Source organism: Fusarium coffeatum, assembly GCF_003316985.1.
Source record: "Fusarium coffeatum strain FIESC_28 chromosome Unknown BRIP53273_contig_56, whole genome shotgun sequence".
In the NCBI taxonomy this organism is placed as follows: Eukaryota; Fungi; Ascomycota; class Sordariomycetes; order Hypocreales; family Nectriaceae; genus Fusarium; species Fusarium coffeatum.
In genome coordinates this window covers 66,961-87,496 of record NW_022157853.1, presented here as the reverse complement: position 1 = coordinate 87,496, position 20,536 = coordinate 66,961, and the positions used below count along the sequence as shown (strand labels likewise).

General features: G+C 49.1%; 4 protein-coding genes across 4 annotated transcripts; 2 read left to right on the top strand and 2 right to left on the bottom strand.

The window, feature by feature from the left end:
• Positions 1-2,931: 2,931 nt before the first annotated feature.
• Positions 2,932-6,135, top strand: FIESC28_02630 (uncharacterized protein; the record flags this gene model as incomplete). The annotated part of the gene is made up of 1 exon (XM_031156779.1): positions 2,932-6,135. The coding sequence occupies one exon, from the start codon at positions 2,932-2,934 to the stop codon at positions 6,133-6,135; it is 3,204 nt and encodes a 1,067-aa protein (XP_031019171.1).
• Positions 6,136-7,174: 1,039 nt separating this feature from the next.
• Positions 7,175-12,208, bottom strand: FIESC28_02629 (uncharacterized protein; the record flags this gene model as incomplete). Its single annotated transcript, XM_031156778.1, has 1 exon — positions 7,175-12,208. The coding sequence occupies one exon, from the start codon at positions 12,206-12,208 to the stop codon at positions 7,175-7,177; it is 5,034 nt and encodes a 1,677-aa protein (XP_031019170.1).
• Positions 12,209-13,624: 1,416 nt separating this feature from the next.
• FIESC28_02628 (uncharacterized protein) lies at positions 13,625-19,444 on the top strand (the record flags this gene model as incomplete). Its single annotated transcript, XM_031156777.1, has 8 exons — positions 13,625-14,239; positions 14,287-14,296; positions 14,375-14,525; positions 14,575-15,841; positions 15,903-17,017; positions 17,071-17,856; positions 17,912-18,159; positions 18,210-19,444. 8 exons carry the CDS (start codon positions 13,625-13,627, stop codon positions 19,442-19,444), a joined length of 5,427 nt encoding a protein of 1,808 aa, XP_031019169.1.
• Positions 19,445-19,691: 247 nt separating this feature from the next.
• On the bottom strand, positions 19,692-20,478 carry FIESC28_02627 (uncharacterized protein; the record flags this gene model as incomplete). Its single annotated transcript, XM_031156776.1, has 2 exons — positions 19,692-20,213; positions 20,410-20,478. 2 exons carry the CDS (start codon positions 20,476-20,478, stop codon positions 19,692-19,694), a joined length of 591 nt encoding a protein of 196 aa, XP_031019168.1.
• Positions 20,479-20,536: the final 58 nt, after the last annotated feature.

Here is a 20,536-nt window from a genome sequence, read left to right as displayed (position 1 = left end):
AGATGGACCCTGCAGCAGTAAGCTTCTTTCTGTGCCGTATAAGACAAATGCAGTAATTAGTTATCAAGTGGACAGATTGAATGATGACGACTTTAGCTTAGCTTGCACAGAAATTGTACAGCACAGAGAACTGCAAGATGCACGGGCAATAGTCAGGGATAAAAGATGGGGTTGTGATATTAAAGAGATCAACATAAACGGCGGCAAAGGCTCTCTTTATTATCACGATGAATGACAACCGCCGGCAAGTACAGTATCATATCCCCAGGCAACCTCTGACTGAATGTACATAAACGGATCTTGAGTTTGAACTTGATCAGATGCAAGTCACGTTCTAACGCCAAACGTCTGCTTCCCAATCTCCTCAGATTGATTGGAATTGCGTTGCCATGGGTATCACCAGATACGTACGTTTCAGACTCGATCCATGATCCTGATGACTGACTGACTGACCCAAGAAGGAAGACACTCCAGCCCGAACACAACCCCGAGACTGACTAATACTTTTGTTATATTGGTTTCATGCAGTGAAAACAAATACCTCTGGTGTCAATCATCTGTCAGACTCGTGTGATTTAGTTATGCAATTATACGCCTACATGAATGACGGGTCCTGTATGTTTCATGATGACTTCTTCCCTTGCTATCCTCTGTGATACCTCTTGTGTCTGTGTTACAACATATGACTTCATATCTCTCCAGGCTTATTTAAAGCGGCCTTTCCTGGGATATCCATCATATTCCATACACTTGGGTCCGATATTGTATTATTCATGGTTCCTGACGATCTTTGGGTCCGATCTTTTATGACATATTATTATACCTGCATATCTATATCGACAAGCCTTGAATAAAATGATGCTCCAACAAATAAACAGAGTCAACTAGATTTCCTCCCATCTTTGTCTTTTTAATCATCTTCTAAGCTGCCAAGATACCTGCCGCCTCTCTCATTATCAACTCTCTGTCTTTACAAGCTCATCTCTACTTAGACTGGCAGCATCATCAAGTCGACGACATTAACACATCCATGAACTTATTAGAAGGCGCTAATTGACCGGATAGCCGGGCAATTGCTAGGCGAGATCAGTTATCAGGGATTCAGCCGGTAGAGTGTCATTCAGTCAAATCAGAAGTTGTCTTGAGGGACGGCAATACCCATCTAGTCCAATGCCCCGGTAGGCGAACCCCCGTCTTTTGTCCGTCAATCTATTGTTCCATCTGTAACAATTTCGTCCAGTATTGCGTGGTAGTTTTAGATTGGATGCAACCTTTCATTTGTACCCGTGTTCTTTTTCTCTTTCTGTCTTTGAGGATGCTTTCGAGTTGCGTTGCGTTGCTTTCTTCACGGTGCCTTGCAAACTCTCTTTTTCCTCATGCAGACTCTTTGACCTCTTGTCAGTTCTTTGCCTGATTTGGGTAGCCTTTCAATGTAGACAATTCTCAAGATTGCCCAGGTTGACGCCAAGCTCAAGTGCATGGTTATTTGTTTGTCTTGTAATACCCGTCTTGTTGGTTTCCGTTATTGAGTAGGTAGGTAGGTACCTTACCTACTGCTGTGTAATAGAGTTAATTATTAAGTGCCCCATCTCTAGCCCTTTCCTTGGTCGCTCCTGCTTGTAAATCGGCCGTTTAACTTCTTTTGCTGTGCTGTGCTGTGATTGCCGCAAGTTGACCCATTGTCTTTGATCCTTCCATTTTGGGCATCTCATCTGAGAAGCTTCTCTTGCAACTATTCGCCAGCAAGATTTTCTTCCACCTTAACCTCACTCTCGTCGCTCACTTACTATTGCAAAGCCTTACAATTAGGCTCTTTTTCTGACTTCAATCACTTCTATTTGGACACGTTCCATTTGTTCTCAATACGACCAATCCGAAACACTTTAACTGGCCCCCTTTCGTCCCCGCCAGGCACTTTCATCTCTCGAACCCCATCGGACGATACCTATTCGTATTGCTCGTCATTGATCAGTGTACGACGCGGTACTTGGAGCTCACGAGTGATTGGTTTCTTCCTTTCCTTTCCTTTCTACCAAGAAACTTTTTTGTACTCATCGCAAACATATCTTATCTTGTCGCCTGTTCTTTTTATTTGTCTGCCTGAACTACAAGCGGCTCTAGCTTGAAGCTATTCAACTTTTAGTCAATACGACTGGCTGTGGAGGACATCCGTAGGTATTTGCCTATTCATCACTGATCCACAGCCTGTTAGAGAATCAGCTCAGTGGTTGGCGTTGGTTCTCTCCTGCAGGAGCTTCTTGCATTTGCAGGGCGTTCAATTGACCTCCAATCGCAGCAGCAGCTTGCTGCCACCCAAAGACCCTCAGATACAGTACATCATCATACCTGGGCTCCACCCAAGCTTCCGTCCCATTGAGACACTAGGTACAGAGTACTCCTTGATGTACTGTACATTTACATGTGCATGTGAGTGAGGAAGCATTCATTCATCCCGTCACTCTCCAACCACCTTCCGCTCTGATACTGGCCATTGAGACGGATTAACTTTCAGCTATCAAGGCTTCGCAGTATCCGTATCATGATAGTGAGTGGATCGCGCACGGTTTGGTTAGAGTGATCTGTGGCACTGAAGGGCAAGACATCTATCTGAGTACCTATCCGTCTTAGGGAGACAAAGCCCAGAGGGAGAGACATGAGGACACCCTTTGACCATTGCTCAACGCGCTTCTTTCGATCTGTCCTATCCTCTTATTTTCTATTTTCGATTTGAACATTGACCTGACGAAAACCGGAAAGCATTTCGCTTACGGATTTCGAGTGTCCGAACGCATCCAGCAGATCCCGGCTTTTATGAATTGGATCTGCGCTTCATACTTAGGCTTCAGCCAATTCTAACTAAAATAGGTTGTCAGTTGTCCCTCGCTCTTTTTTCGAGGGACCAACTCCAACCATTAGATGAACACCAAAGATATGGACGCGACGACTCCTGCCGTCCAAGACGACTCAAAACAAGACCATTTTCTAGCGACTCCTGTTGCGAGCCCTGAAGCTAACCGATCTATCGACGTGGGCCAGTTGGCCAGCGATGACTGCCACAGTGACCGGGACCATGATGCACCCGCGGGCGGCCTACTGAATTTCGCTGACGTCCCTGGCCAACTATCTCACCTGCCATTGAACCCTGGTTCATCCAATCCCTCCTCCACCTACGCCCCGGATCCTAATTCCAGTTCGCTCACGTCCTCACTCTCTGCTATCGACACGACGACAACTGATTTTGCCTCGCCCAAAAGCACTACTTCCGCGACCAACACGACTCCTGGCGCTTCTGCCGCGGTTACCCCTGCCACCACCACAAGGACAACATCAACATCAACAAACGCTCTTCAACCATTCCCTACTCCAACGTCACCCCTACCATCTTCCAGTCTTCGCAAAACCTCTCCCGGATTGGCTGCCCGACTAAAAGCTCTCGGCTTCGGCTCTCAAAAATTATCAACGCCCTCGAGTACACCCCAAATCGATCATATCGGTCGTCTAGACGAGGATCAACTTCGACAGCTCGACGAGAAGCACCAAGCGGGTTCGATCAAGTCGGTTATCGCTCGGCGCGGTCGCCCGTGGAAGGGCGCCGGCGCTTCTTCTTCACCAAAGGCCGTCGCCCTCGAACCCTCTCTTATGCTCTCGTCGTCAAAGCTCGAGGACGACGAATCTGCAGCAGCCCTATTGCCCGAGTTCAAACCTCACGAGCCCTTGGATATGGATACTCAGAAGTATCGTCTTCCGGACCATACCAATGGAAATGGAACAAAGGTCACCCTCGACACCCGTCGAGAGCACATCGAACGCACCACACGTCCCCCATCCCCCGACAGTGCAGACCTTCCTCCACCACCGCCCCCAAAGGATACACCACCTGAGCCGACACCTACCGATTACGTCCCCAACTTAAACTCATACTTCACACCTGGTCACAATCGACCAGGCTCTATATACACACTATCCCGTGCCTCATTCGCCTCTCAACTAGGCCAGTTGACGTCACTACAACTTCCGGATGCTGAGTCACTAGCAAGCCAAGTGAATGCTATTCCAACTGCCCAAGTTGCTGCGAAAGCGTTGATCAACGCCGCCGAGCAAATCAGAAGCTGGATATCGAAAGCATCGGAGGTGGTTGAGGGTCTCGATAGCGAAGATGACGTCGAATGGGCTGCTGCAGGTGGTCGCGAAGGTCTCTCCGAGGTTGAAACGGCCATCGCGCGTTTCGAAGGGCTTGTCAAAGCTTATGTGGGGGCTATTGAACAGCTCCAGAACAGAAGAGATATTGTCAATGTATCTGCAGAAGATCTTACCCGTGCTGTTTGTCAGATGGAATCCGTCATTCAAGAATGGAGCAAGATTCGCAGAACACTGCATAATGTGAGAAACCAGGTGGAGATCGCGATGGAGTGGGAGGAGCTTTGGAATAACGTTCTTGGGGACGTGCAAGGGGAGATGGACGAATTGAGCAGATTGGTGTTCGAGATGGAGGAACGACGCCATAAGAGTCTGATGGCCGCTGCCAGTGGGGATAGCGTCGACATTGGAGACCTTGAGACGATCGTGGAAGAGAATCCTTCTCATGCATCTCGATTACAAGCACCAAGTCGTTTCAGCCTTCCAACTTTCCCGGTGTCACCCACCTCACCTGGTACACCTACTCTATCACAAGACGATTCGAGTTTACTGGCGCTGTTTGCTCGAATGCAGCCTCTCAGAGCTTCCCTTGACTTCCTACCGATGCGACTCTCCATGTTCGAAGCAAGAGCCAAAGCAGCTTTTCCCACGGCTTGCGAGGAGCTGAACATGCGACGTGAAGGACTTGATGCAAGCTACAGAAAACTAGAGAAGGATGCGGAATCATTGCGCAAAGAGCTGGGCGAGGACCGTTGGGTAATTGTCTTCCGAGGCGCTGGAAGACAGGCCCAGAAGATGCAAGAATCTGTTGAACGCTCATTGTTCAAACTCAAAGAAGCGGCTGATGCCGGTTTACATTTGACTAACCAGCCCGCTATGATGAAGAAGTTGGAAAGTTACGAGGCCAAGAGGATGCATTATGGCCCGGCTATCGAGCGCGTTCTTTCGATTATCGACAAAGGTGTCAGCGAACGATTGACCGTTAATGGGGAGATTCTACGCTTACACACGGATTTGCAAAATCGATGGCACAGTCTCAAGCAAGAGATGAAGGATGCGGAGTCGATAGTTGACGATATCCATGCAGACAAGAGCCAGCAATTGCGTGACTCCATCTCCAGTATGCTATCGAACGATCGGTCGACTCTGGGTAGTGGACATGAAACCCCCGGCAGCTCACCACCATCCTCGGTCATCATGTCTAGTCTTGGAATGGATCCTCAAACGCCGATGTCAAAGCCTCCTAAAGTGCGGGCCACCCCAGGAGCTACCAATCGTGCAATCCCCCCAAATCGCCGGCACTCGTCGTTGCCAGCGCCAACTTCACAAACTGGTCGAAAAGCAGCCTCGTCTCGTCTGTCTACCATCTCTACTTCTTCATCTGCCACAAATCTATCTGCAAGCCAGATCAAACGTCCGGACTCGAAACTAGCGCATCGGCCACGTTGGAATGGCTCGACGAACACATCGGACGTCGATACTGGCCACAATTTCAAACCACTCTCGCTCACAACACCCAGCCCATATGCCAAGACGAGCCCTTACATGCAAAGATCAGTTGGCTCAACTACACCCGGGTCTAGTACTTCAAAGCTGCCAACATTACGCAGCCCTAACGCTCGTGCCTCTTCAGCATCTCCCAGAGTGGAAACGCCCACTAGAACTGCGCATTCCAGCCTCTCTTTCAGAGAAAGACTTGCTTCTCCTGGTGCAAATACCCAACCTTTGCCTAAGCCGCGTCTGGCTTCTCATTTATCGACCACTGCCCTGTCCGGCAGGCGTTCGTCTCTGCAGACTTCTAGATCCATCGGAGACGACGACCGCCATAGCAGACCTGCCAGCTCTCTTGCCACCATGTCGAGGAGAATCAGTCTTCTCCCTCAGCCTAGAGCAGATACAGGACGAGCGAGTCCCGCCGCTGTTGCGGGTGCTCGATCTGCAATGCGGAAGCCTTCCCCTGCCGAGCCAAAGGATTCAAAGCCAAGGTGGAGGCACTAAAAGCCACATGTATCATGGCTCAACAATACATTCACTTTACGAAACAGGGCGAGCCTTTTTCCTGTTTCACTGTAACATATGTCTTAACAATTCGATTTCGTTGAAATTACCAGGGGCCTATATGCGAGGCCTCGAGGTTGATAAGGGGGCCTGGCGCGCCATTTACGGAAAAGCAATAAACACGTCTTTTGAGCAGCATGGCGTACTGGGTTAAGACCAAGATGGTTGATGGAGTTTGGGACATAGCACAAGGGATAACGACGTCGAATCCTGTTTTCTTTGTGAGGACTACCCTGTCCTTGGTTACGAATTATCGCTCTCGTTGAACTTTTTTTCCTTTTTTATCCCTGTGCCAACTCGTGCACAGTAGGCATTTGATGAGGGCACATAGAAAGGAAAGGGAATCGTCAGACAGCAAGACGGTTGGCACAAGAGGATCAGTTCTTGCTTAATCATATCCAGATCTCCTCGGCTATACCCTTGCTCTTGCTTAATCTTGTCTGTTCATATAGAGAATACTCGTCAAAGAAGAAAGAGATCGTTAATACAAACAATCCCTGGGATTCAATAAGTGGTCAAGCCCATCGTTCAAAAATTGTCCTCATTTTCGTGATGCATCTATGTAACAGTTGGGCCTTGTTCCTTCAGTACCAGCATGACACTGCTATACGACTGGTCTAGTTCGATGCAAAGCTTCTTGCATCAGTGAAACGTCCTATACGCCGTGAGAAAGTTGTGTCTCAGAACAAAAGCAAATCAAATAGAAACCTCCTATCGCCGCCCATGCAGAAGAAAACCCCAATCAACTCCCGCCCGCTCATAAACAGTTTTAGTAATCCCTGATTTCGTGTGCTTTCAGTTCATGCTCTGTCCTGCTGCAAAAGGGTATGATCTTAAAAACGAAAAAAAACAAAAACAAGCGCCCATGTCGTTGAAAAGCTCGTGATCCATCCTCCGCCACCTGTATGTATCCCGTGTCCTTAGCCCTCCTTTCTAGTCGTGTCGATTCGTAAACCAAAAGACCAAAAGATCTCTGCTTCTACATGGGCATCAGCCCAATACCGCTCTTCTTCAGCGTCCTTGAAGCGCTGCTGGAAGCTCGGGCTGTTGTCGATGAGCTGCTAGCTTTACGACTAGAGCTGCCACCAGTGCTCCTGCGCTTCGTCACACCACCTGTAGATTTTTTGCTGGCATACTTCTTGCCACCAGAGTATCTTTTGGTGCCCCCACTGCTCCTGCTGGACGCCCTTGGCTTGCTTTGGGTTTGTGTACTACCAAGGGTCTGCAGTCTGTTGTGAAATGCCTGAACGTCTGATCGCGAGCCTCCGTTGAAGTAATGAGAGTCTTCGCCGTCTTCGTCCTCGTAGGCTTCTTCGTCATCCATCTCAACCTCTGAGCTAATCAGATCTACAACATCCTGGCCTCCGCCGCCACTCCTAGGGTCCATCGCGTCTTGGTAGTGGTTGTAGTGTTTCTGCAAGATGCGAATGATCCTGGGACCGTACTCTTTGACTTTGTCAGGGTCGATGCCAGGGATCCTACGCATCTTGTCAAGTGAGGTGGTCCATTGAATAGCCATAATCCGAAAGTCCTTCTCCGTGAATAATGGTTTCCTGAGGCTCTTCTGGTTGCGAATCTTTTCCTCCGCCTGCTTTGCTTCGTAGACAAAACCTTCAACCATGTCTCGGTGTATCTCATCAAGGTCTTCCATACCGGTGTCGGCCGGTATTGGAGGCCCTGGTGTGCGCGAGGATGGTCTTGCTGGCCGATGCTGGGGGAGCTCATCGAACGCTTCATCGTCAAATTCATCATCTACCACAAAACCTGCGTCTTCCCAAGAGTAAGAGGTGGAGGCATTGTTTCCACGGTCACTTGCCGTCGCCCGTGATTTCTTCTGACGGCCGACAGGCGATGAGACGTATGTCGAGGGCATGTTCGAGACTTCCTCCTCAGCTGTCGCCTTGCTTCCCTTCTTCGCTCGAGATTTGGTTGCCTTCTTCGGCGCGCCTGGCTCTGGTACTTGGATGGAAAGCATCAGTTTGCGTTGCCCCGAAAGAAATAACCGGTGTGTTGGTCCGAGACGTAGGTATTGGATGGCCATGCCATGCCGACCAACTTGATTGTCCTCATTGAAAGCCTTCTCAGCTGATAGTTTGTCGATCACACGAATAAGCTCGTGCTTCTTCAAACCCTTCGCCATGCCATGCCACTCCCCCGATAGTTCTGCTTCACTTTGAGGATACTTTTTCCCCAAAAGGATGTCAGAGCACTGAACCGCTGTGATACGGTTCTGGGCCTGTATAACCTTGATAGCAGCGATGGCATACTCAGAAAAGTCTTGTTGCTCGAAAGTCAAACCAGCCTTGCAGTTATCGCAACTCTTGTTGCATTCGGCAGGCGAGAAATCTTCACCAAAATAACGAAGAATCTCAGTTCGCCGGCAGTCAGACTTATTGTCACAAAATGCGGTGACTCTGTTCAGCATAGACATCTGGCGCTCCTTCTGCTCATGACTGCCATCTCCATCAGCAATGAGTTTCTTCAGGACTCTTATGTCCGCCTTTCCATAGAAAAGAATGCAGTCAGAAGGGTTTCCATCTCTACCCGCACGACCCGTCTCCTGGTAGTAACCTTCCAAACTCTTTGGAAGTCCATGATGGATGACAAATCTTACATCAGGCTTGTCAATACCCATTCCAAAGGCAATTGTTGCAACAACAACCTTGACTTGGCCTCTTTGCCAGGCGTTTTGCACGTCAACCTTTTCTTGAGGGTCGCAACCTGCGTGATAATGCCTGGCCGTAATTCCGCTATTCGAGAGACTCTCGGCAACTTTTTCAGAACTCTTCCGTGAGATTGTATAGACGATTCCACTTTTGTTGGCGTAGTTGGAATGGATAAGTGATGCAATGCTTTCAAGAGTCTTTTCGCCGGTTGATTTCGGACGGACCTCGTAGTACAGATTCGGACGATTGAAGCTTTGCGAAAAGGTTTGGCAGTCATCCATTCCAAGATTGTGTCTGATGTCAACAATCACATTCTTTGTCGCAGTGGCTGTCAAAGCCATTACAGGCACGCCAGGGTACTTTTGACGTACTTGGCCAAGTATCTTGTAGTCTGGTCGAAAATCGTGGCCCCATTGACTGACGCAGTGTGCTTCGTCAATCACCAGACGAGCAAATTTGCCTTTGCGATGGAGCGTCTGCAGGCCGTTGTTGAAATTGGCGTTCTTGCTCACCATTTCCGGGGTAACGTATAGAAGTTCGAGGAAATGCTCGGGACTTCGTTCGTTAAAAGCACTCATCACTTGTCTCTTGTATTCAGCTGAGCATTCTCCGTTGAATGCAACAGCCTGAATCCCCAGAGCCTTCATATGATCAACCTGATCCTGCATCAAGCTGAGCAAGGGTGATACAACAATAGTGACACCACGGGTCTTGCCAGTTTTAACAACAGCAGGCAGTTGGTAGCACAGCGATTTTCCGCCACCGGTAGGCATCAGAACAAAAGCATCTTTACCTGCCAGCGTGGCATTAATAGCCTCGAGCTGATTGCAGCGAAAGCCTTTCATTCTGAACCTGTCCTTGAGCATTCTTTGGACTTCAGGAGACCATGGGTGCTTCATCAACTGGGGAGGGATTATATCCGATGTCCCTGAAGATAATGGCTTTTTGGACAACGATCTTGGCTTTGCAGCGAGAAGTGCATTGCCCGATGTCTCCGAAAAGATTTGTCTAAAGTCTTGTGAATTGGGGGCCAGCGACTGGCGGGTCTCGTAGTCCTGCGCAAAAGCAAGCATCTCCTCATCGTCGCTAAAGTCACTAAATTCTTCGCCCGTTCGATGACGCGTCGCTTGAGGCGTTCTGCGACTGCTGCTAGCATGAGCCGTATTGTTGTAAGGTTTGAACCGTGGTGGGGGCTGTATATCATCCAGGTCAGATAGGCCTCCGTCGCCGACATCAAATTCCGCCTCTATGGGAATGTGATCCATTGCCATTGAATTTGTTGCTCTTGGTTGGTAGGATGTTCCAGAGGCTCTTGCAAGATCCCTTGGGTAAGGAGCAGAAATATCATCATCCTCTTGTGAGAGGACGCTCATGCCCTGTGACGCTTCGATCCTCGAAGCTGGAGGGTTCCAAGTAGATGTCCTGGGTAGTTGAGTCTGATGCACCACTTGTGTGCCCATTTGACTGGCCGAGATTGTTTCTCGTGGAGGCATAGACATGTTGACACTGCTCTGGAAGACGGGTTGAGTGCCCAGTACAACACCTGGCGCAGGGGCGGTGACAGGGGGTGGCTTTTGAATCGTTTCAAGAAACCTATCGATACCTAGCCTGGCATCCTGGATGATCTTCAGCAGACCATCCTCGGTCTCTTGAACCTCATCAGTGAGATCGTCAAGTCGAACTTCATCCTCATCAGTATCAAGACCTTCTTCGTATGCTTTTTCAATTTGCTTGGCCAGCTGGTTTCTTTTATCGCCCAGTATGCGGTATTCCTCAACCGGACCGGTAAGTTCGGCAATAGCTGCCTGTTGTCGTTTCAAGCGTTCCTTCTCGGCCTTGACCTCTGCACGCTGCGGCTTAGACCAACGTTCATTTATGGCTTGACTGAACTTCTTGCCATTTTCTTGAATAAGCTTATCGATGAACCGTCCCCATTTCTCCAGGGCAGATGGGTCGGAGGCTAACTGCTTGAGAAGAGTCGGCCCCTGTGTTGAGTGGGATGGGGCTTCGCTGAGTGGATCGAGAACAGAGTCGTCAGTCACTAACCTAGTAGACTGTGAACTGCTGGTTGTGTCTGCTGGGTCGCCAAGGACAGTTGAGCCAGAAGAGATTTGGCGCTGCGAGTTTGATTGAAGATTTGCCCTAACACTGGATGTGGGCGCCGCCTGCGTTTGAGGCTCGATGCGCTCCGTGGTGCTGGCTGAAATCTTCAGGGCGGAAAGAGTCTTATTATAGGATGGTGGTGTGAGAAACTCTTCGTCGGAGTCAGGGATAACCAGCTCATCTTCAACGGGTTCCGTCTTTTGCGGAGGAGACGTGGCCCTTCGAGCTGGCTTGGTATCTCCGGAACTTGCAGGTGCTTTCAAGGGAGTTGTTGCTCTCCTAGGGCTCTGGCTGGCACTGATAATTGGCAGACTTTTTTGGGGCGATGGCTCAAGAATCAGTTGGCTGCGGACTCGTCTTGAAGGTGACAGTAGAACATCGCTATTCTCCTCGCTGATCGGTGGAATGACCGTTGGTGGAGGGTTGGCGAACCCATCTCGTGTTCGTCGACTTCGAGTACTTAGTGATCCGTTCTTTCGTCGGGCGGATCGAGTCGGACTGGGAGGTGGAGGTTCGGTACCGAGGAGTTCGTAGACATCGGGGATATCGCCTAGATCACTAAATTCCTCCTTGGTGATTTCATTGCTCTTCCTTTTCCTGCCACTCGAAACGGCTGGCTCTGGTTCTGGTCGGGTTGCATAGTCTTCGCGCCACAGCTTCACTTCGTCACCAAAAGACAACGAGTCGGAAGAAGCAAAAGTATCGTCCGTCAGGTCCATATAATCGACACCGCCGGTCTTGAGTTTTGGGAACTCTGGGCTACTAGTCCGTAGGCGGGTTGGGGCCGGAGCTGGAGCTGGGGCAGGTGTTTTCTTGGGTGGCGACTCATTAGACTGTTTGATGGGAGTGTCTTGTCGGCTCGTAATATTCGGAGTAATGGAAGTTGGGGTCAGAAGTTGCTGTGGCCTCGAGACAAGACTGGGCTTCTTGGCTTTTGAACTCAGGACCAGGCGTCCCATTGTGTCTTCGTCGTCTTCGTCGTCCAGTACCACCGGGTCCGTCTGCCTTCGATCCAGTCCACCCTGTCCATTGGACGCGTCCCTTCTCGACTGGAGATCGTCCCCAGAACTAACAGATGTGACGGGCTGTAAGTTTTGTCGTGTCTGTGAGTCTGAGCGCTGAGATTGGGAAAGACCGGCCTGAGACGAGTCGTTACACAGTGGGAAAGACGGCGTTACAGGCTTGGATCGGGCTTGGTCGTTCAACAGCCAGGACAAATGCTCAGCAAGGTTGTTACGAGTCATGAAGCCGACGCAATTGTATAGGAGCGTCTTTCAGCTGCCTTTGCTAGAAACATCGAGGTGTTGATGTTTTGCTGTTATCTCGAAGTGGACGGATTGAATTTGAAAAGGCCTTTCTTGTTATCGTTCCCTAGGCGGGAGGCGGCTGTCCCGCTCTGGCGCGTCACGCGTTCGGAAATAAATTGGAAGGTACGAGAGCACGTGATTCACTCCCGCCATGAAGATGATTCAGTGGACTTGGTATTCCTACTAACTCACCTACCCTAGTAGCGATAGCTGCCCATATTTGATCCAAGAACTGTTCATATCTTCGAGGAAGGGAATCTTTCGGGCTGCGTATTCATAAAGAAAGGTCGTTGTTTTGGTTGATCTATAGGTACCTAGGCATCCAACTTCTGCTGGCGTACACCTAACTTTACGATATTTGTAAATATCATTTCATTGTGTGATATTTATTCGTTCTAACATCTAATATAATCTACTTTTTTGTCAAGGCATGTCCCATAGATAGAAAAGAATATGAGCCCGAAATCATAATGTTATGTATCTGTCTGCACTGTCAAGATTTGTTCTCAAAGTATTTGTTCATATCCTCTTTGATTCGTCTGCTTCTACAACGTCGAGTCCCGAGTACTCAATTGTTCTTATCCAAACAATTGAGAGTTTTCTGCCTAGATCTTTCCCAAATAGTGCATCACCGAATTTCACGATATCATAGAAGCAAAGAATTTGCGTTCACGGTACTTCACTAGACCCAGGTCATCAAACGTGATGATACTTGCTTCGACAGGGAGATGCTGCCATCTGAGCCAGGCATCAGCGGGTCAGTGCGGAATTAAGATGTAGTTCTAATTGAGAAATCACGAGCTTTCGCGTATTGCATCCTCTTTATTTCTAGGCAGCATAGACCCTTGTAGCTTCAATACACGCTACTGGACGCGACCTAGCCTGCCCCTCCAAGTAGCTTAAGAAAGCTGGACTGCTGAAGCGTGGGAGACGAAATTGCCACTTCGTTTCGACGCATTTTACGCTAGTTAGTAGACTCTTTATTTTTGTAGCCTTAGTCCTATAGGTATACTTTTCTGACACCCCAAGCCCCGTCGCTTGCTAGCTTGACGATCTACTTCGGGGTAGTGGGGGTAAGCTCTCAATGGAGTTGGGATGGCTTCGTCTGGCAGACCCTGTACAAGTGTTGCAGATAATGTATCCAATGTTATTGTATAAAGCTCCTAGAGGATCTCCTAGAATGTTGTTCTTTTAGTACCATCTATCAATTGCAGAATTATAGATATACACTGCTGTTTCCAACCTATATCGACGGCAATTATAAGTGTCTTTCTTAGTACCTACTTTACCCCCCCCCTACGCTATCAACATCTCAGCTCACTCTTTCCTTTACAACTCCCAAACATCGCAACCATGGCCAATCTTCCCAAGCTTCCATCGCCTCATTCCCAGCTACCCAAGTACATATCTGATCACAAAGAAAAACCCATCACTGAAATACTTGACCCCTATCGCAAGTATGAAGCCGAATTACGATCCGTCTACGCCCAGGACCGCCAGAATCCTATTCTCGATGACCCGTACCTCAATGTGGTCCCTCTTTTCACAGAAGACACCAAGTTCATCACCACTCGTGCCAGAGACCTTGAGACTGAGTCTGAAGAAGAGAAGTCAAAGTACATCATGGCTCTCCCTGATGACAAACGACGTCCTCATGACTCTCCCGCTACTGTCGCCAACCTGGTCGAGTTCCAAAAGAACTTCAACATCTTTTCAGAGTCGTCGTTGTCTGACCTGGACTGGTCAAATGTCGTAGCTGCTGGCTCTTCAGTCGTCAACTGCCTTCTCCCTGTTCCTAAGGGGTTCGACACTACCAAGCGTAAGCTTCGCGAGTATTACCACGAGAAGTTCTGTCCCGCTTCTGATGTTGACCTCTTTCTTTATGGCCTCAACCATGACCAAGCCATCGAGAAGATCAAACAGATTGAACGGGCCGTCAAGGATGCCCTGCTCAACGAAGTCACTGTGGTGAGAACCAAGTATGCAATTACTATTGCTAGTCAATACCCTGTCAGACACATCCAGGTTAGTTGCTCTTAAATTCCGATAGTAGTTTCTTCTGCTAAGATTGTTCTGAGATTGTTCTACGTGTGTACAAATCAGTCAGCGAAATCCTCACTGGGTTTGATATCGATGCCGCCGGCGCAGCCTATGATGGAACACAGGTTTTCGTTACCCCTCGAGCTCTCGGTAGCTTCATCACTCAGATCAACCATATTGACCTCACTCGTCGTTCACCAAGTTACGAAAACAGGTCAGCGGCGCAAAGACACCCCCGTTTGCTCATTGCTCACTCTGAATAGGTTGTCTAAGTATGCCAAGCGCAATTTCGAGATCTACTACGGAGATTTCCAGAAGCAAAAGGTCGACCCAACCATATACGAACGCAGCTTCCGAAGAACTCTAGGTCTCGCACGTCTACTTGTTCTCGAAAGACTTCCTACCACCACAGCTAGAGAGACTTACCTCGACAAGAGACGCGAGGAGCGAGGCCGTCCTCGAGTCTACAGGACACGTCAAGTTCTTCATGGCAACATCAAAGACTACCATGAGGATGAAGTTGCTGACTGGTTGTCTGATGAGGATGTCAGTAACTACCATACTTTCACTGTTCCCTACGGACAGCACTTCAACGCTAAGCGGATCGAGAAACTCTGTTACACGAGAGATCTTCTTCTTAATGCAGAGTGGAATCAGCCTGACGAGCGGGAAGTGTACTTGCATCGCCACCCTGCATTCTTTGGACGTGTTCAAGATGTTATCGAAGATTGTTGTGGCTGTTGTCCTGAGCCTGTCACTGATGAGGAAAAGGAAATCGCCGAGAAGGAGGCTGAGATTTACATCAAAGGCAAGGTATCCTTCCTTATTGATGACCCTGGTCGACAACAAATTGGTTCTTTCAATCCTTTGACCGAGAATGATTGGACAGACATGGCATACGTTGGCAATGTCACCCGACTTTGTCAGTCGATCGTCGATGGTGATGCCGAAGACGTGTCGAACTGGCTCAGTCAGGAAGGGTCGGACCCAAACAAGAGAGACTACACAGGCAGATCACCACTCCACCTTGCCGTCATGACATCCACTCCTGAGGTCGTCAAGTGCCTCGTGGACCACGGTGCTCGTCTCACTGCTCGTCTAGCGGACGGTAGGAATGCTCTCCACTTGGCTGCTTCACGAGGAGACTCGTCAATCATCAAGATCCTCATGGAGAAATCAATCGAGAATGAAGAAGCTGAAGAGGAGCGCCAGGACAAGAAGCGTAAGGCAGCGAAGAAGGCTGGGTCTGCCGCCGGAGACGGTGACTCGGAGGGCGACGAAGAGTCTGATGGTGAGATTGTTGACGGCGAAGCAACAGACGTGGATTCTGCTTCTATGACTACGGGGTCTTTTGTCAAAGTCAAGCAAGATGAAGGCGATAGTGCTGACGCTGATGATCTGGTTCCCGAAGAATCGCAAGATGAACCTGATTTCTTCAACATTGACGCTTTGGCGTGGGATCTCCAATGTTCCCCTCTGCATCTTGCCATCGCAGAAGGCAATGAGGATGCTGTCAAAACACTTTGCGATGTAAGTTCTACTTCCATGCCCGGGCCTGTAGCGTACGGATCTCTTACTAAACATTACGCAGTATGGGTCAGACTCGATCATGCCTGTTAAGTCTCTCAGGGACAGCGACGCCCGAGCAATTCTAACATTGGTACTGGCCTTGTCGCTCCCCAACGACAAGGCCAAGTCAATGGCTGATCTTCTTCTGAAACTGGGCGCCACGTCTGCTCAGGCGGACGCCAGGGGGTGCAGTGCATTCCACCGCTACGTCGAGGCTGGAGAAGAAGAACTCATCGACACACTCCTGGATACCGACAAAACAGGTATCAAGGTCGCTATCAACCATATGGTCTGCGGTGGAAGCTACTGGAACTCAGAATGCACCGCACCTATCAATACCGCTATCGAGAACGGCAATGTCGCTTTGGTACTGAAGCTCCTCACTACTGGCGCGAAAGCGGATATCGATTTCGATACTTGGCTCAAGTCTGCAAAGGTTTCCAGTTTAAGTAGCAACTTGGGAGACCTGGAGAAAAATCAGAAAATGTACAAGGAGAGCGTGGAGCAGCCATTAATCACCGCTATCCGATCGGGCAACACGGATATCGCCATCAAGCTACTCGAAAACGGCGCTGATCCCAACTCGCTCGACACCAAAACTCAGCAGTTGATCTTCAATGAATACCAAAGAAGCTGGAATAAAGGACAATCAGCTCTTGACATGGTTCGGTCATCATTGAAGGGCCTTCGAGGTTATACTTATGAGAAGACTACGCCAGTGAAACCAAGGGAGACACCCGGCTTGGATGAGTTTCTGCAAGGTCTCACTGAAGGAACCTATGCTCATACTATCGTTTCATCCGATGTTGAAAGCCACAAATACAATTACATCCACGCGAAAGAGCGATACGAGAAGGACATCAAGAAGATGAAGGAGCCCAAGGGGGTGCCCGAGAAGAATGAGACTATCAAGGAGCTCCTCGCAGGCTTCGAAGTTGTCGAAAACACTTTGCTCAGCAAGGGTGCCAAGCCATTCGCGGAACTGTATCCTGACATCAAGACGTACGGGGGGGATGACAGGTCGAGCCGAAACAGTCGCAAGTCTGAGGATGAGGCCCCGAAACCCTACGAATTCCGTTTCTCCTTCAACAACGACCGCGACATGACTGAAAAGAGAAGGGATGGTTATATCGAACTGTGAGTGTATATGTCTGAGACTCTATCAAGGACCATTTACTAACTTGTATCAGGATGGAAGCTGCCTGGGCTGGAGATGTAGAGAAGGTCAAGAAACTCTCACTCCAAGCATGGGGCCCGGAACAGGACCAAGCGCCATTGAAGATTGCTGTTTCTGACAACTATGGAAACACTCCCTTTTCTATTGCTGTCCTTCGTGGACACCACGAACTGGCCAAAGCCTTACTCGAGATTGTGAAGGCACAATGGTCTCCGCCCAAGAAGGATAAGGTCCGATTCCGAATGGACACTGGCGGTGATGAAGACGAAGAATACAGCGAGGATTCTGACGAGTCTGATGACTCTCAAGACGGCGAGCCGCGAATTGTGTCCGAAAAGGTGCAGCAGCAGTTCACCATTGACGATATCGGGCATGTTGACTTGAATGTTGAGTCCCACACCAAGCCTCTGGAAGTCATATGCCAATCGGTTCCAACGCAGTGGTCGATCCCAAATGAAAAACGCTTCTATCACTGGATTAATGAGAGCTTGTTCAACCATATGTTGGCCATTGATGATACAAATGGGCTCAAGTTCCTCTTGGACATGGCACAGCAGTACTCGAGTCAGAAGTTCGAAGGAGACAACGAAGGAGAGGATGAAGACTCTTCCACAGGCTTTGTGTTTCCACGAAGTGGTTTCAGCTATTGTGTGGAGTCCGGCAAGACAAAACTGCTCGCCCTGATTATCAAGCGAACAGGTGCAGGCATTCCACTCAATCATCTTGTCAAGAAGAGCGGCGTGGAGCTGAAGCGAAAGCCACGCTTTTATCAGGGACTGACTGTGTACGGAAGAAAGAGGTAGGAATCAGTGTTGTTCTTCTACTTGACAACCTGACGCTAACTTGTTCTATAGGAAGGATTGGGCGACCGCTGGACGTGGTATGGTAGTCAGGAGCAGTGGCCCAATGACGCCACCTCTTCTCGACGCTGCTCTTGCGGGCAACCTAGACAGTGTCGAGTTTTTCCTCGGAGATACCCCACACAGGTTGTACAGCGAATTCTCTAAATCAAAAGCTTCTAGGGATGACATTCGATTCAAGCACTTGAAGGAAAGTCCTGGCGGGTTTGACCGTGCAATCTCAAAATGGCTCGGGGCGGATAGTAAGTATTTTGGCAAAGTATTTTGAGCACAATGCTGACATTCACTCCAGATGATCTCGTGATCCATTGCGCAGTCCTCGCGCATCCGGGTGAGAGTGCCAACGAGGTACTCGAGTTCCTCGTTGAAACTTTCCCTGCTGCAGTTGAGAAGAAGAATACTGAAGGTGACACTCCTCTTATGGTAGCCTGCCGCCTTGGCCGAATCGATGCTGTCAAAATTTTGTTATCTGCCAACGCAGACCAATCTACCCGCAACCAGAAGGGTGAGAACATTCTGCATGCAGCGCTTGCCTGCCTTCCCAAGGATCACCAGCTCCGCGAACTCCTGGATCTTCTTGACCCCGATCTGCGAAGCCATCTTTTCCTTCAAAAGAAGAACCTGTCCGAGAACGGAACCACGCCTTTCCATACATGGGTTTCTCAAGCTTCGGGAGTACAGCCTGACAACATCAACTACTACCACAGGCGTTACAAGCCCTATGATGGCAAGGAGAAGGAGATGATTCAGATGCTAAATCTTCTTCTCGAATACTCCAAAGGTGATGAGCTGGAGATGCTTAACGGAGCCGGAGATACGTGTCTTCATACTGCAATCATGATGAACATGATCGCTCTTGTTCAAGCCTTGATTCGATACAGGCCAAGTCTGGTGTACAGAGAAAACGCCGTCGGTCGAACGCCCGCTGAGCTAGCTCATGATCGTCTTACGAGCCAAAAGTTTGAGATGCTCAATAATGTCGAGCGAGGCCGGAATGATACAGTCGGAGACACTCTAAGAAGAAGACCTGAGGAATTTGCCTCTAAGACTGACATTCAGACCCAGGCACCGGGGCAAAGGAAGGAGTTCCTTGAAACACTTGGACTTAGCGACACTTACAAGACGGAAGATGTCTCTTTGATCCAGGCCGAGATGGGCGTCAAGAAGCAGCACTCAAACCAATCTCTCGATATCAAGACGATTCGTAGAGTTTTGTGGGATTTCTGTCACACAGCGATGCAGAAATACCCTGGCAACCGCCGATTGGTGACTTTGAATGAGGCCAACGATGTCGCCAAAAGACTGGGCGAGAAGTACTCAGCATCGAGATATTTCAGCGTCCAGGCTCGAGTTGAGGATGGGGAGGATGATTCCGAAGAGAAAGAGAACAACACAACCGTCGACTATGCAGTCAAGGTGATGAATTCTCGTTTGTCACGGGCTTGGCACATCGAGGAGGAGGAGAAGGAGGAGGAGGAGGTCGCAGAGAGCAGCGCTTCATCGAGTTCCGAAAGTTATGCTTCTTAGCTTCGCAATTGATGTCACCATGTTTAGAAAGACAGTAACGCATATAGCTTTGTTATAAAATGAGAGTGTACTTTCCAGCTTATGAATACATGGTGGCAAGTCACTCGCTTCTACTTTAAATCAAAATTGTTTTATTAACTAGTTATGATCGGAGATTTTCCTAGACAACTGAACGCCCTTGCATTTGAAATATTCGTCAATTTATGTAAATAGAAATAAACTCGCAGTTTAGAAATGTTGGTCCTCCTTATGAGACGTAGACAACAGATTGAGGTGCACCATCACCCCAGATTCCAACGACTGCCATAGCAAAACCCAGAGCAGAGATGGCTGTTCGAGCAATGTAGCTTCGTGCAAGGCCCTCGACCTCCGTTCGTACCTCCTCGCCATTGACGTCGTCAGTATCCTCATCGCTAGCGGGCTCGCTCTGGGCATCACCTAGGACTTCGTAGCTGGCCTCCATCTTGGCACGAGAAGACTTTCGGGGCGCGGATGAGGCAGCACGTCGGGGAGCAGGAGCAGGAATCAGCATAGGGGTGACGGAGGATAGAGTTGCAAGGAGAGCTGTGTAAAGCAGATAGGGATGGCGAGATGAGCGAGGAGCGATAAAGAAGCTGATGAGGAAGGGCGCAGAGGCGAGAGATGTGAGGGCGAGAATGGGAGTCTTGAGAGCTGCACTGAGGGTTGAGAGGCCGTGAGAGGCGGAAGCTGAAGAAGGAAGTCGGAGAAGGACAGGAAGAGCGAGAGAAGAGATGGAGTATGAGACACCCTATAGGCCAAGCATTAGCGATACTGATATGAATACATGCGTGCAGGATATGATAGATATGTTTCTTAACGATATGCTTTATAAAATCGAGTAGAAAACTTCATGATTGATGTTTCCACAAACACGTTTTTGATAAAGCCCAGTAATATCACTTGATATCCGAGTTGTAAAAGTCGAAGATGGAGCTTTGACGTACCGTCAGCAAGCCGAGTGAGACAGTGCCGACAAACTTGAGGAGCGAAACGCTCGTTCCTGTCGCAGTCATGGCTGTTGATTTCCGTATCAAGAATAATTTATGATGATATTAGTCTCTTGATGATGGT